Source organism: Microtus ochrogaster, linkage group LG9, assembly GCF_000317375.1.
Source record: "Microtus ochrogaster isolate Prairie Vole_2 linkage group LG9, MicOch1.0, whole genome shotgun sequence".
In the NCBI taxonomy this organism is placed as follows: domain Eukaryota; kingdom Metazoa; phylum Chordata; class Mammalia; order Rodentia; family Cricetidae; genus Microtus; species Microtus ochrogaster.
In genome coordinates, this window is record NC_022034.1 from 4625134 (window position 1) to 4640785 (window position 15652).

Consider the following 15652-nt stretch of genomic DNA (forward strand, 5'->3'; position numbering starts at 1 on the left):
TCCACACATGGCAAGAGACAGACAATGACTATGAATGATAACTTAAAAGGACATTTGTTTGTTTATATATAAAGTGATGATACCAGAATAACAAAATATCCAGATAAAGTGACTTCCTTTTTATCTATTCCTTAGCTTGGACAAGTCCATCAAACTCCTATTGTTGCTAGCCACTCATATGTAAAAGAAACATTTGTGGAAAACTGCTGGCTTTTTAATAAAAACAACTCTGAGAGTATTAAAAGACCATCTCAGTTTCCCACAAATTATACTGCCAGGATTTTTTTTTTTTAAATCATCGAACCATTTAACCAAAGTATTTAATATTGCATTATTACTTTCTTAGCTGAGTAAAGGCACTGGTTAAGTTTGAAAAAGTTTGAAATCTATAAACTTACTTATAATAACATTTACAATTAAATCCTCAAACCACCTAAATACAAAAAAACGGCTGTGCCAATTTTATCCACTATGGATTGTGAGTAGCAGGGCTGTGAAAGAAATCCGTCCCCAGTGAAGTTCACCCTCAAACCCGGCAGCCCTACATCCAGAGGTCACAACTACACACTCCCAACACTACAGCAAGCTCGTGAGAGAGAAGCAAGTGCCTGAAACAGACACCATCGCCTGTGGAAGGGAGGATAGCTACCCTCTTGGCACTGGAGACATTCTCAAGGTAGAGCTGCACACATACACTGTGTGGATTCACTTCAGTAATTTAGAGAAAACTCAAAGAAAACTGACCATCACCTCAGCACTTTCTCAGAGACTAATTTTAAGATGATTGTGCTGCAACATATAACTTATCTTCATTTATTCTAAAATTTCCAGAAAAGTTTAAAGTTTTTATTTACTTTTGACTTTTATTTTATTAAAATTTTTGCATATTATTTTATTTTATTAAAAAGACTCCTAGGCTATAGAGGCAAACTTGCAATCAGAATTTTTGAAATATCACAGAAACTAACAAGACGGCTACCATTTCCCAGCAGGCTTGCTGGGCGGACACTCACCTGGATGACCCCTTCCATCATGCTCACCATCTTGTTGACAACAGCGATGGCCTTATGTGTGCGCTCTGCAGGGCTGATGTCGGGCCTGTGCTGGCTGGACAATACATACCGGCATGCCATGTACAGCACATATGTCGGCGACAACTTAAAGTGAACTGTAGAGCTATTGGTATAGTTTATAATGGCGGACAAAAAAGAATCTTCCGCTGTAAAAAGATTGTAGAAAAGAAGAAAAATGAACAGAAAGTCTGAATGTCATCTGGAGAAAAGTGGAACAAGAACTCATTCACTAGTAGCACGATCTAAAAGGACTCACAGCTTTCCCTGAATTCAATGCTGGCAGGCAGGATCAGCTCAGGCCCAACCGCATCCTGGGTTCTAAAAGAAAAACTGACATCACTTAAACTGGCTTAAAGTAAGGTCAACCACTTGTTTCCACGTGGAGTTCTGAAGTGCTACCCCATAGGCAGCAGCTAGAGAGCCTCTTCGGTTCCCCCAGTCACACATTCAGACGACTGGACAGAAGGCAGGTAAGACCCAAGTGTCTGGATTATTAATGAGCACTGCATGTTGAAGACAAGGATCTAAGCCACCCAGCTCAGGTAACAGTGAGAAGAGACAGGTTTCTAGTATTTGCAGACCAGCTAACTGAAATATTCTCTTCCATTGGAAACAGCTCCCTTCTCCGCATTCTCTCACAGCATGGAAAGATGAACAAAAATAAAAGAATACCAAGGGACTGGAGAAATTACTTAACAGTTAAAAAAAAAATGCTGAGAATCAAGTTTGAATCCCAGCACCCTTATAACACACATATATATGTACACGCACGTACACACTCTAAAGAAAAACAGAACACAATGTAAGTTAACACAAACTATTATCATTTAAAAATTCTTTCCATTAAATTATATTATTTAATGTTTATTCCAGTCTGTAATTTAACAATTTGAGTTTACCTTAAGAATTTGGGAAAATAATCATTTAAAAGCATGATTATTTCAATATAGATCTTATACTAAAAGTGTACTTTTTTTGTTTTGTTTTTTTTAGACATGGTCTCACCATAAAGCCCTGGCCGGCATGGAATGCACTATGTAGATCAGGCTGGCCTCAAACTCATAAACTCACATAGACCTGCTTGCCTCCACAATTAACAATGTATAACCACCTTGCCTTGCAGGCAGTTTCAAATTTTTAAAAGAATTAGTTTGCATAAACTATATGTTATTCATTTCATTGTTTTAATAAATTTATTAAAGGGTTTATATTAGCTGGAAAAGGGAAAAAATGTTGGTGGTTATTTAAAAAAAAAAAAGTCACTCCCATCACTCAAAAGGATGTTTGCACTTAAGGCTTAAAATTCTAATTTTAAACCTATTTGTTAAAATGACTAAGACTTTACCCTATGCCAGTTAAGCACTACTAATTTCAGCATTATCAATGTGAAAAGTGAATAAGGAATTAGAAGAAAGCTTTTCTGTTTCCATCCTGTCTTAATATCAACAAACAACATCCCTAGAGTAAATAAAACTTTTAGTACTAGCCTTGCCTTGCATGAAATTATCAAAATGTTTTTATTAGAAATAATCTTAATTAGCCTTCACATGGCTATTTTGTTATAACAGAACATATTTACTTATTTACATGGTTTGTCTCTCCTCTTCCCACCTAAGTGAATAGTCACATTTCTCCATCACATATAGCCACAGGACTGTGGTCATTATAATACCAACTCATGCCAAATGTGGTAGCACACCTTGAATCCCAACCCTTGGGAGGTAGAGACAGAAGGATCTCTATCAGTTCCAGATATGTCTGAGATCCAAGGCCACCGAGGACTATAACACCAGGACAAGCAAATCAAGAAGAGAACCAACACTGATTCAACCCTTCACCATGGCAGATACCATAATCTATTACTCTATACCACCTAAAACAAGTGTAAACACAGAGAGAGAACTACCTTTTATGACACCTAATAATCACACTGCCCCTCCCAAAAAAATCTTACTTGAATAGTCAAAAATCCCAGAAGAAAAGTATTATATTTGCTGATAAGTACATATTTCATTATTGGACTGAATTTATTAATAATCCTGTGATACACAGTGCCCACTGCTGGAGGATGGCAAAGTAACAAGACTTTTTATGGCCTACGACTGAATTGACCGTTGACTCTAACTGTAGGGAACTCTGCTTCTGCTAACCATCTGTTCTGGATCTCTGACAAGAACAGAAAGAACACCTTCTTCAAAACCCTGTAACAGGTCAATAGTATTCTCAGCTCTCTGCCAACAACATACAGAGTTCATACCATGTTTCCTTCTCCCCATCTGTGGCTTCTATGGCTCTAAGTCTTATGGTGTCACGTAACAGTGATCACGTGGGACACAGTCTGCTACATACTTAAGAGAATCCTGATTTATGAAGAAGGTAACATATTAAAAATCATAAAAGAAAATAGAAAGCAGAGAAGCTCCATGCTATAAAAAATGAGGCAACAATGTAAAGGAAAGTAACTCACTCTCTGCCTCAGCAGGGAGACAGACCACATGAGAGTCTGGGACACAGAAATGTCTCTCCAAAATTATTTTTGTCTTTATTTTTAATTTCTTCTAGAGATGGATACAATAATTTTCTTTATAAAAATGATCACATAATAAAATGTTACGAAAACTCCTTTCTCTATATGCTATAGAGCAGCCAATTTAAAAGAGTAAGTGAAACTCGATGTACCTGTATCAGCAAGGCTACTCTGTGGAAAGGAAGAAATGCAATTACTAAACATTCATTTTATTCTTCTTCAATTCAGTAATATAAAAATACTCATAAAAGCCTAGCAAACTTTCTAAAGCTGCTGGCTAAATCTATAAATCGGCAATCTTTACCCCAAAGCCTTCTAGGGGTGCTCACTTCTCTCACACAGTCACAGTGAGTTACCTGCTTTCTCTTCGGCGATAATCCTGCTCCTGGTCCAATCGGATCATTGGTTTCACCATCCCTCGCTCAGCGGTGCTGGAGGCAGAGGACATCCTGTCACTGTCCAGTCTAGTTGTGCTCTGTTCCAAAGGAAGCCACAGTGTTTTAGAATACCTCACACACCAGCCAGGCAAGCTTCACACTTGGCACTGCAGGCAGAAATCAGATGTGGCGCTGCTATGCAGGGAAGGTGAGGACACAGAACAGATAGTTCAGAAACAAGTAGGGACACTGGGCCAAAGGCTCACAGCAGTGAATAAAAGAACATGAAAAACGGCCTTTTTTTTTTTTCAAATAGCAAGGAATAGACTTTAGCAACAAAATACAAAGACAAAATGATTTTGAAAGAAAAGTCATTTTACTTCCCCAAGTTACATTCACAAAAATAAAACTGGCCAGCAGATGGCACTATTTTTAGGCTTTAAAACTTAAAAAAAAAAAAAAAAAACTTATAAATGACCAGTAATGGCAATGGAAAAATAAATTAGGATATGTTTATATGCTTGTATACTAAAGAATTATTTTTAAGTGTCTTAAGAAAAAAAAAACGCTCACAATTAACAGTACAGAAAGGTATGCAGACAGACAAAAGTCTAATAGTTCAGTTGAAACACGTAGGTGAACACAAAGAAACCGGCACACCTGCCTCCCTATGACCTAAGTACTCTGGAAAGGGTCTGCAATGTTAGCAAGAGTCACCTATATACTCTGGGCAATGGACTTTCATTTTCCCTCTGTGTTGAATATACATTCTCACAAGAGAAGGTCTGCTTGGCCTCTCAAGTATTTATTCACTTGTGTGTGCCAAGGTTCTGTTGCTGAATGGCACTAATCAAAGCATTAGAGGTACAACAATAATTCATGAAACAGGATCCCTGTGTCCAGAGTTCACAGGTCACATAATCAGTTAGCAAGCAGAGATACCAGGTAGTAAAAATAGTTACACAAAAGTCTTACATGTAGTAGTATGACTGGACGCTGCTCAAGAATGACCTCATCAGGAGGATGGGCTAAGACAAGAAAGGACCATGTAAAAACAAAGAATAAGAGACTCAGATGAGAGAAGAGGGCACACATAAGAACAGAGTATGAAGGGGGAGGGGAAGATACTTCTCATAATACCCATGGAAGGAGAGAAATCATAGTATCAGGAGTTGTAAAGACAGGGTGAAGGCTGTATGGGTTGGAAAGGTACCAGACTGACAGCAGGGCTCCAACAGAACCAAATGCAGTCTCTAAAATTCAAGAGCAATGACAGCCAGCAAGGACTGGCCAGTAATACTGAGAGGAACTGCTGCTCACAAAACTGCACTGTCCTTTACGTGAGCACTGAGCACTAATAAGTAAGTTACACAGAGGCATGCACAGCCAGAGAAACAGGATATGACAGCCCTCATACAGGAGTTGTGCAAAGGAAAGAAAGCAAAGGCAACTTGAGACAGACTTCAGCTGCGCAAAGCTATGGTTGGTGATTAACTTACTAAAATGAAAAAAATGAGAAGTTTAAGAAAAAACAAAAGATATGCTTAATAAGCTATGTTAAATTTGAAATACCTATCAGATACATAATAGAAAGCCAACCAACCATCTCTGAAGATTTCAGTTTGGGGAGACTAGGGTCAAGGGCACACTTAGGGGATAGTGACCATCAAATGGTGTAATCTTAGGCAACATGGCAAGGTCACCAAGGGAACATGATACATAGAAGAGGCAGGGTCCTGGATCTGACAGCTTAGCTAACTATCAGAAGCTAATAACAGAGAAAGAGCCACCAAGCCATGACCCAGGGATAAAGATACAGCAACCCTGGAAGCAGAAGAGTACGTATCAAAGAGTGGTTATAAGTAGACAGTATTTTAACAAGAACACAGAAAACACAGCAGAGGGCAGGAGCCTGGTATAAGCAACAAACCTTAGAATATATGAACAGTCACCTCAGACGATTCTTTCAAGAAATTATGCAAGGAACTGTGTAGTAGCACAAGGGGGACAGAGACTGGAGGAAATCAGCAAACTGAATTAGTAGAACCTATGTCATATTTTGATATGTATGACAATGTTCCCGGCTAGCTGAATCATGGTCTCCAATATACCACATCTCAAGAAGACCTCTTCCCCTTAAATCTGGCTCTGACTTGCTTCAACCAATAAAAGTCAGAAAAAATGACTGCAGTCACATGAGGGACCAGTAGCAAGACCAATAAACCAGCTGCCCTAGTAAACTCAAACCAGTTCGTACAATTATCAATAAATGAAAAGGCTGCTGTTTCAGCTCACCAAGTTTTACAGTGACTTTAATCCAGGAATAGATGAGATAAATGACTTGTATATGCAGGAATGAAGAGCGACTTACAGAAGTGAGTAACCAATGGAGATCCAGTATCGTATCAAGGGTAGTAAAGGAAGGAGCAAGGGCACATTATCCTCGGCATAATCTGGCCCAAGAGGTTAGTTACACACGGCAGCAGCATAGGCACCACACTTACCCCACTGGAAAGAGAAGGCACTGTATTCTGACATCATGAAAAGGGGACAGCTAGCTACCTTTCATTTACGTACCACTGAGTGATCAGATACAGCAGAGAAGCTACTGTGAAGTCAAGTCTTTACAAAGGAGCTTCTGTTCTTGGGTGTCCTATAACATCCAACCCTCAAGAAGATCAGGTCATGAATCCATAATCACCTACCCTGCTTGCTGGCAATGCTGTCCCACTGTGAATATCTCCTCCCAAATCAAAGGTTGTCTCCTGAACAGCTCTATTGAATGAAAAAAATATATATAAAAATTAAATTTCAACCAACAAGGTAGTACTCTTAACACAGCAAAAGAGATAAGTATTCCAATGTTCAAAGACCATTAATAAACTTATTTTGGAATATAGACTTTAAAACAAAGTGACAGTAAATATGCGATCTTTCCTTACTAGGAAAGTATACCAAACACTCCCAGAGTAAGTACTGTTTTTAAAACCACATGTTAATAACAAAAAACTGGGGCTGGAGAGATACATACATGGAGGCAAAACACTTATACACATAAAGAAAATAATAAAAACCTTAAAATAATACAAAAAAATCGTATTTTCAATAGGAACCAAGCTGAGGCAAGAAAAACTATATATATAGTTTTTCTTAAACTATATATATATATATACACACACACACACACATATATATATATTTCTTAAACTAAATATATATATAATGTTTTTTTTTTTTTTTTTTTTTTTTTTTTTTGGTTTTTCGAGACAGGGTTTCTCTGTGGCTTTGGAGCCTGTCCTGGAACTAGCTCTGTAGACCAGGTTGGTCTCGAACTCACAGAGATCCGCCAGCCTCTGCCTCCCGAGTGCTGGGATTAAAGGCGTGTGCCACTATCGCCCGGCATATAATGTTTTTTTCAAGATAGGTTTTCTCTATAGTTTTGGAGACTGTCCTGGAACTATCTCTTTATATATGAAAAGTAAATACAATACACTGGTCCCAATCTAAGAGGAAAAGGAGACTAAAGGTGTCTGTAGGTCAATAAGAATAAGGCAATGGCTACTTATGGATTGTCCTAACATCTGAGAACTACATGGTTTAATTTCAAAGCTTGATTAATAGACTAAACAAGCAAGCAAAGCTGAAATTCAAACAACCTTTCTATTAGAAATTCCTCTATATAATTCTCTAAGAAAATAAAATATCTTGCAACATAAAGCAATACCATGCTCTGAATAGTAACTTCTAAGAAGTTTTTTACTAAAGGCCAAAATAATCATTAGCTTTCTGCATGTAACTGTCTTCAAGACATCAGTTTGGGTATTTCAGAGATGTGTGATGATACCTTGGTTTGTGACTTATTTATATACTATAGTCTTGATGCACCAAGCACTTGCATGTCATCATTGTATTCTGAGTAGTGAGGAAGGTATGATTCTTACAGCTAAAGGTTATAATATGATGGCGGCTAAATCAGTACAAAGTCACCTTGGACTTGGGCTACATTCCTGCACACATGTATTATGTATACCCAAGTACATAAATTAAAAACAAAACAACAACAACAACAAAAACCCTGCAACTCAAGGTGAGAAACTAGAAACCCTTCATACACACCACATGAAACTTCAAGCATCTTTTTGGCTAAACGAGCACATGCCAATATGTGCTCACACTGGAGAGAAAAATGTTAACTCTGAGCCATAGCATCTGGTCCAAAGTGTCAGATCTGTGACAGTAACCAATGGAGGTTAAGTGGGCGGGTCTCCGTGAGTTTGAGGCCAGTTCCAGGCCAGTTAGGGTTACATGAAAAACAAAGGGGCAGTAGTAGAGCCCACCAACACACCAGTTTATAGGGTGATTTATGTTTATATTCTTATGTTTACACTGTTGTAGACTTAGAAGTTTTCTGTAAATAACGTAAGAGTTATGGTGGCTACTTCTCTATGATCAATACTTTGTTAACCTATAAAATGGGTAACAAAGCAGCTTAATAGTATATGTTTCCAAACTTATAACCAAAAGAAAAGTTACTCTTCACCAAAATAATAATAATAATAAAAGGTTTAACATACTACATTGCAAGACCTCATGAAAACACTAGGTGGGGCTAAAATGTTCTGAATTCTTAAACAGATCCCCCTTGTGTTACTAGGGCTGTTTTAAATACTACTGGTTACATATGGTGATGACCCAAAGAACAGATCAGCTTTAAAAGTAAGAATCTTTAAAACCAGTCAAAAATTCCAATTTCAAGATTAAGTCTAAATCCAATCCAAATTTTCAATAAACTCCCAATCCATAAAGTTAAGCTTTATTTTTATTTTACATGGATAGTTTGCCTGCATGTATGTATGTACAACATGTGTTTGTAGTATCTCCATCAGAAGCCCCGAGCTGGCATCATAGACAGTGCCTGACTCAGTGCTGGGAACCACACTGAGTCTTCTGCCAGAACAGCACCTGCTCTTGAGCACTGAGCCACACATTCCACACCCTCCATTTTGACCTTTGAAAAGTGGAAAAAAAAAAAAAAAAGTGGGGAAATGGGAGTGAGTAAGGTGCCTGACAACCTGAATTAGACCACAGGACCCACAGGTAGGAGAAGTACATGTCTGTGAGATATCTTCTCACGCCAGAAAAAGCAGGCACACACAAATGCACTCACACATGCACAGAGAAAATAAAAAATATAATAAAAACTGAAAATAAAGATATTTGCATATAGCTAAAATTACTTTATAGTCAAAACACTCTAAAATCCTTAAGCTGAGCTATCACATTCACCCAGGTTTATGTCTTGGGCCCTTGACCATCAGGCCTCCATCCACCGATCTCTTCGAAAGAACGTGGTCCTGGATGGGATCCACAAACTTAAACACGTGTGAGGTGCCAAACTGCACTTTCATGCCACTCTGCAGCATGGTAGTCTCTGAGATGCGCTGGCCATCCACGTAGGTCTCTGCATCCATACTTCTGGGAGTCACAGTGACCACTCCATCCATGTTCGTGAGATCACAGTGATGGGGCTGAATCCCTGGGCCAAACAACTGCAAAGAGAAGGAAAAGACAGTTCCATCATCAAGTACACAGTGTTTAAAAAATTCAAGTTCAGCCATGATAAACACTGTCTAACAAGCACTGGACTTTTGTTTTCTTAAGAGGCTTTCTCTCTTAATAGTGTAAAATTATGCCAAAATACTTGGGCATTTTTAACATTTAAGAACTTGTTTTCAAGCATACTGTAACTCTGCTTTATTAATCATATGACCGGAGCCCAGGAATTAGTTCAGTAGCATGGTCCTTGGCAATCTGCATGAGGCATCAAGTTCCAACTCCAGGACAACTCTGCCCCTAACACACACACACAAAGCATCTCATCTTAAACATTTAACTAGGTAATAGATGAATTTATATAGAAAATTATCACTTAAAAAAAATCTTATTTACATTTTACTACTGTGTTAAGAACTAATGAATCACATGAATCAGAAATAAAAACACAAACAACTTACTCCTATACAAATAAAGAACAAAGGTGATTTGGCCAAGCCCAATGTCAAATTCTGACATTCCTTTTTTAAGTTCTTAAGATGCTCAGATAGTGATGACTGAGAGCTGGGCACAGTACTCCTAAAACAGACCTATCAACTGTTATCAGCACCTCTGCTTTCTAAACAGAAGTGAACAGTCAGACTGGAATGTCAACATCAGCACGTTTCTGTAGGTGCATTCTTAATGCAAACACATGAAAAGTGACTCATAGAAGACTGAATGACTTATGGGTAAACACAAGGTCTATTCTTTTCTTCATTCATATGTGGCTGGTTTCTTCACATGTGCTTATTAATAACTGATAGGAGGAACAACAGTAAAAGGCTTAGGCAGCAAATATAATCAAGTACCTGGATAGAATTGTCATCAAACTTCTCTGTCCCAACTTCAGTCACACTTAATTGAAGGCGGTATAACTTTGGCTTGTCTCTGGAGTCAGAGCCATCTGTGAGAAGAGGAGGTACAGAGCTCTATTTTTAAGTCTAATGATCTTACATTTGAAACAAACAAGTTACTTTACTAAGGATAGTATAGTTTTACTTCTCAGGACTTCTTTCCAAAGAGTCTCCAACTAACATTATAAACCTTAATACACTAGACAGATACCAGTCAGCTTCTGTTCATATAAAATGTTATATGAACATTATATGTCATTAATTCCAACACTTTCTGATTATACTTTTTCCCCCAGCACACGATCCTTGATCTTCCTTAGTGATTCCGAGGATGGAATTGTATTGAGAAGACAGATTAAGACGACATAAGCCATTATTTCAATCTAGAACCTTTGTAGAACAGAAGTACCATGCACCCTTAAGTTCACAGCACAATACAGTGGTGGGCACAGCAATGCTCTAACTGTGCGACCCTCCTGAGCCACAGTCTGAATCTCCAGTGTCCAGTGTGCAGTGTGCACCACAGTAAAAAAATGCTACTGAAATGCTTACTCCCTTTAGGAGAACTGGGGTCAAAGACAGAAAGGAAAGATTTGTTTGCTTTTTTTTTTTTAAATTTGTTCTTAGAGAATTTCATGTATGTTTTGATCATATTCACACCACATCCCAACTCCTCCAGATTACCCCTGCATTTGTACCCGTCCAAATCCGTGTCCTTTAAAGAAAACGTGGAGCCCAACTGCCATAGGCTCCCTTCCTGTGCCGGGTAGGGGTGGAGGAAAGGAAAGCAGCACTGCCAGTCCAGTCCACGCCCTCTCGCCCACTGTACCCCATCTGTAGAAAGGGTGTTCACTGAAGCCGTTTTCAGAGTTAGCACATGACAAGTGTACCTCACAGAACACAAGAACTAATATACAATCCAAGATTTCTACCACAGCCACCACATTCAGTATAGGCTGCAAACACATAGAGCAAGGTTTCCTTAAGAAAATGAGTGCAAGCCTGCATAGTTTGTTTCATGACTGCCCAAGTAACTTTTTGTCATTTACTCAAATCTTAAGCCATGGAATCAGATGTTAGCTGTGAGAGGTTCAAAAGCTTGGAGGACTCTGGTATGTACACAGACTATTAAATCTTAAAGTCTCTCAGCTGTGATACAGTCTGAACTCTTACAAACAAAAGACACCATAAATAGCTACGGTCTCTAGAACCAAGTTTAGCTTTAGAGTACACAAAGTAATATTCTACTGATCTAATTTTCTATTTCTGAACATCTGGGTGAAGGTATGTTGAAATATGAACGGCGGGCCCGCTTCCCGCCACCTGGCTAGCTTTACCCGAAATAATTACAAGGAAACTGTATTCTTTTAAACACTGCTTGGCCCATTAGTTCCAGCCTCTTATTGGCTAGCTCTTACATATTGATCTAACCCATTTCTAATAATCTGTGTAGCCCATGAGGTGGCTTACCAGGGAAGATCTTAACCTGTGTCTGTCTGGAGTGGGAGAATCATGGCGACTCACTGACTCAGCTTCTTTCTCCCAGAATTCTGTTCTGTTTACTCCGCCTATCTAAATTCTACCCTATCAGAGGGCCAAGCAGTTTCTTTATTAGTTAACCAATGAAAGCAACAGATTAGAAAGAAATCACTCCCATATCAAAGGTAAGATGAGACTGGAGCATGTCAAAGACATATGCCTAATATGGACTTTGCAAAATGGCTTAAGTTGTTTCCCTTTGCCCTGAAATATTTCCATCTATAATTCTCAGAAACTCTGGATTTAAACGAGACATCAAATCACAGAAGCTCAACACTGATTAGCTTGATTAATGTCAACACTTCGGATACTGAAGGGAAAAGAAGTTTAAAGCCAGCAACGTGTCTCAATAACAAAACCAAAGCTTTATAGGCTTTTCCTGGCTGCCCCATATTGTTATGGGCAGCTCACAATTCTTGTCTTTCCTGATCTTCTGAGTACAGGAATCTTCTATCAGAAAGAAAACCATTGAACAGGCCCCCATCAATTCCGAGCTCCTTCATAGCTAGGCCACACTGGCCTTCTTTAATAACTGATGTTCTAGAGCAAACAGTCATATTAAAACTGAAAGAAAATAATTGAATATAGATACACAAACAACACAAATGAATTACAAAGGAAAAAAGTAAGTAGCCATGTGTGTCGAAGTAACAAGAACACCAAAGACTTGTCTGCTAAGAACAGTGTTCACGTTAACGTTCTCCTGCAGCTAAATAAATAAATAAATAAAATTACCTTTTAACATCAACAGACTCAGGGCTGCTTTCCCAGTCTCTCCTTTCTTACTGCACTTCATTGTTATAGAAAAACCACAGACAAATTTGTGTACAGTGCAGAGAACTTAATAGCTACAGGACAAGTGGATGACAGAGCATGTAGTCTAAACTGAGAAAGGGGGCAAGTGAGGACAGCTGAAGAGCTTGGTCCTTTGAGCTCTCTCCCAGTGACAGCACACCTCCAGTTCTGGTCTAGAAGCTGATGATCACAAGCAGGAGTAATATGGGCGTTCCCTCAGCCTCCATTCCAATTGCTCTCCATCTCCAAGGAGCACTGTACAGTCAACCGTTCACAGCACCTGGATGCTTCTCCAGGGGAAAACTGAGGATATCTGAAGTACTATAGGAAGAAGTACTATATAAGAAGCTCTAAGACCCATGGCAGACACAATAAGCTACCAGAGCCCTAGCCAAGTTTTAAATTGCAACTTTTCCCCAGGTTTTGTGATATTCATGTCTATTTAACATGCCATACATCTTGGGATAGAAACTACTTTTAAACACAAATTCCATGATCATCTAACACATAGCCGATAGGAAAATACACCCAACATACTTAGAGTGCCTGGGTGAGGACTATACCCATTACACGAGGTCATCGATTACACAGCTTTCCCTTCTGTCTTCACATCAGCACTTAAGACACTTCACATTTGGAGTGAGGAATGCTTAGCCTATTCTCTAAGTATGAAAGGAACACAAGCCACAGCACAGCTTAAGAGCACGTAAAGGCCCTTTGCCTGCAGTCTACAGTTCTGGAGCCAATCCTCTGCCTACAATCACTTCCCATAGTGAACCTGGGAAATGAAAGCAGCAAAAAAAGCTTCCAATAAATCATCTGGGTGCTGAGCAGAAACAAACAGAAGGAGACATGTACATTTCTTTCACATACGTAGGGCACTGAGCAGACATGAACAGAAGAAGACATGTACACTTCTTTCACATGCAGTATGGTGTTCAGTCAACACTGTGCACCTCAGAAGTTCCATTAGTGCCCCATTACAGAGTAGTATTAAGTATAGCATTACCTTCATAGGTGTGATAGCTGTAGTACGCAAAGTGATTCCTTCTCCCTGGGATTAAGAGACATGCCAGGGCCCAGGTGAAGGCAGCATCAGCAGGAGAGAGACCATGCAGAACAGGTGGGAAAGGGAAGGAGGAGAAGAGATGCAAAGGGTGAGCTTCAGTGAGATGTTTCAAAGGAAGAAATGGCAAATTTTACCCACTAGCATTCAGAGCTGTGTGGAAAAGACTACAGCAGACCTCAGTCAGTGTTTTAGAAACCAGTGTAGACTGTTAAGGAAAACAGCAGGACAATAGGTGAGTCACCAGGCAGCAGGACAGCTGTGTTAACAGTGAGTTAACCTGATAGAAAGTTACCAACCCACTTGGCTGGCTCCTTCTGTTTAAAACACACAAGAAAATCCACTCTTCTGTAAAGCTGTAAATAAACCTGTACCTCAGAAAACTCCTGCCAATATCTAGCAGGTATTCTACACTGAAGGCACATATCTGACTGACAATGTGCCTGGTGGAAATATAGCTCTTATCCATTCCTAATATATCAATGCACATGAATATTTCTCATAATGGAAAATAATCCCTCAGCATACTCATCTAAAACGGCATCATGATATAGCTCTGATGCAACAAAGACCTTATTCTAGCACTCAGGCCTGTCATCAAAACCATTACCTTTAGGACAAAACTATTATTTCTCTTAGATATCAATGCAATAATAAAGGCAGTTCTTACCAGCAGCCCAGAAAACTTGGAAGGGAATGTGGGCCTGGAGAGCCACTGACACTAATATTGAACCGTGCTCATCAGCTGGCATTAAGAGAAAGTCTTACTCATATTCACCCCTCTGTCTATATAAGGAACTCAATCAATGTCGCCCAAAGGTAACAGAGTGCTAAGAAACATATTAGTGAACATGCAATAATGTGGTTTCTAGTATCTTGGCAAAAAGTAGTACAGAATTTCTCTTTATCTAGGGTTATAATCTTTTAAAGACAAAATATTCTATGCATGTGATTATTTGAGAGACAAGTAAAAACTAAGCAGTCAAAATGGAAGCACTCATTAGAACATGAGCTGGGATATAATCGGTGTTTTCACCGTTTTATATCATACAGCCTCTCTGCTATCCACCAAAATCTGTCTTCTACCACACCTTTAAAAATTAGTGTCAGCTGCTTAATAACTAAGACTCTTCAACTATCAAACCTACGTTCTACAATCAATGCACCAGTCATGCCCCCCACCCCCACCCCCCGCCAAGACAGGGTTTCTTTGGTTAACAGCCCTGTCTGTCCTGGAACGCTCTGTAGACCAGGCTGATCTCGAACTCATAGAGAGATCCACCTGCCTCTGCTTCCTGAGTGCTGGGCTTAAAAGTGTGTGCCACCACTGCCTGGCTCTGATGCAACATTTTAATGAACAGACCACATATTTGAAAAATAGCCTAAAATTTTTCAGTCAAAAACAAATGGTGTTTTCACTGTTCATCTTCTTTCCTTCAGATAAACAATCACCAATGTTCCCCTTACATTACAGACAATAGTATCACAAGGATATCTCCAATTTACAGTGGAAAATAAAACTTCAAAATTAATTTCCCGGGTAGAGAATTGAGGACAAAGCACAGTGCTAAATTCCCCACAAAGTACTTAGCAACTAAAACACACTGTCAAGAGCATAAATTACAGTACACTCAAACATTACTGTCCTATCCACATGAATGTAAACCAGCTGTCTCCTAAGACTGTTAACCACAAAGAATATATCTAATCTCTAGTAAATTATAATTAAACAACCTTAGACATAAAAATGAAAATTAAAAACCAAAGGAGGGAAGAACTATATATTATTTATGCAATGTATTCTTTTTTTTTTTTTTTTTTTTTTG

The 15652-nt window shown here is 38.9% G+C and overlaps 1 protein-coding gene across 14 annotated transcripts in view; it reads right to left on the reverse strand.

The window, feature by feature from the left end:
* Positions 1-15652, reverse strand: part of Afdn (afadin, adherens junction formation factor) — a 90042-nt gene that overhangs the window by 48407 nt on the left and 25983 nt on the right. For 12 of the 14 annotated variants that reach the window (XM_013352335.2, XM_026787424.1, XM_013352334.2 and 9 more), the window contains exons 8-14: positions 13770-13814; positions 10382-10476; positions 9264-9526; positions 6683-6752; positions 3957-4075; positions 1330-1391; positions 1014-1219 (exon numbers count right to left, since the gene is read on the reverse strand). In XM_013352335.2, coding sequence (XP_013207789.1) covers positions 1014-1219; positions 1330-1391; positions 3957-4075; positions 6683-6752; positions 9264-9526; positions 10382-10476; positions 13770-13814 — 860 coding nt within the window. The remainder of the gene's footprint in view (positions 1-1013; positions 1220-1329; positions 1392-3956; positions 4076-6682; positions 6753-9263; positions 9527-10381; positions 10477-13769; positions 13815-15652) is intronic. The other 2 variants (XM_026787430.1, XM_026787425.1) reach the window with 1 other exon arrangement.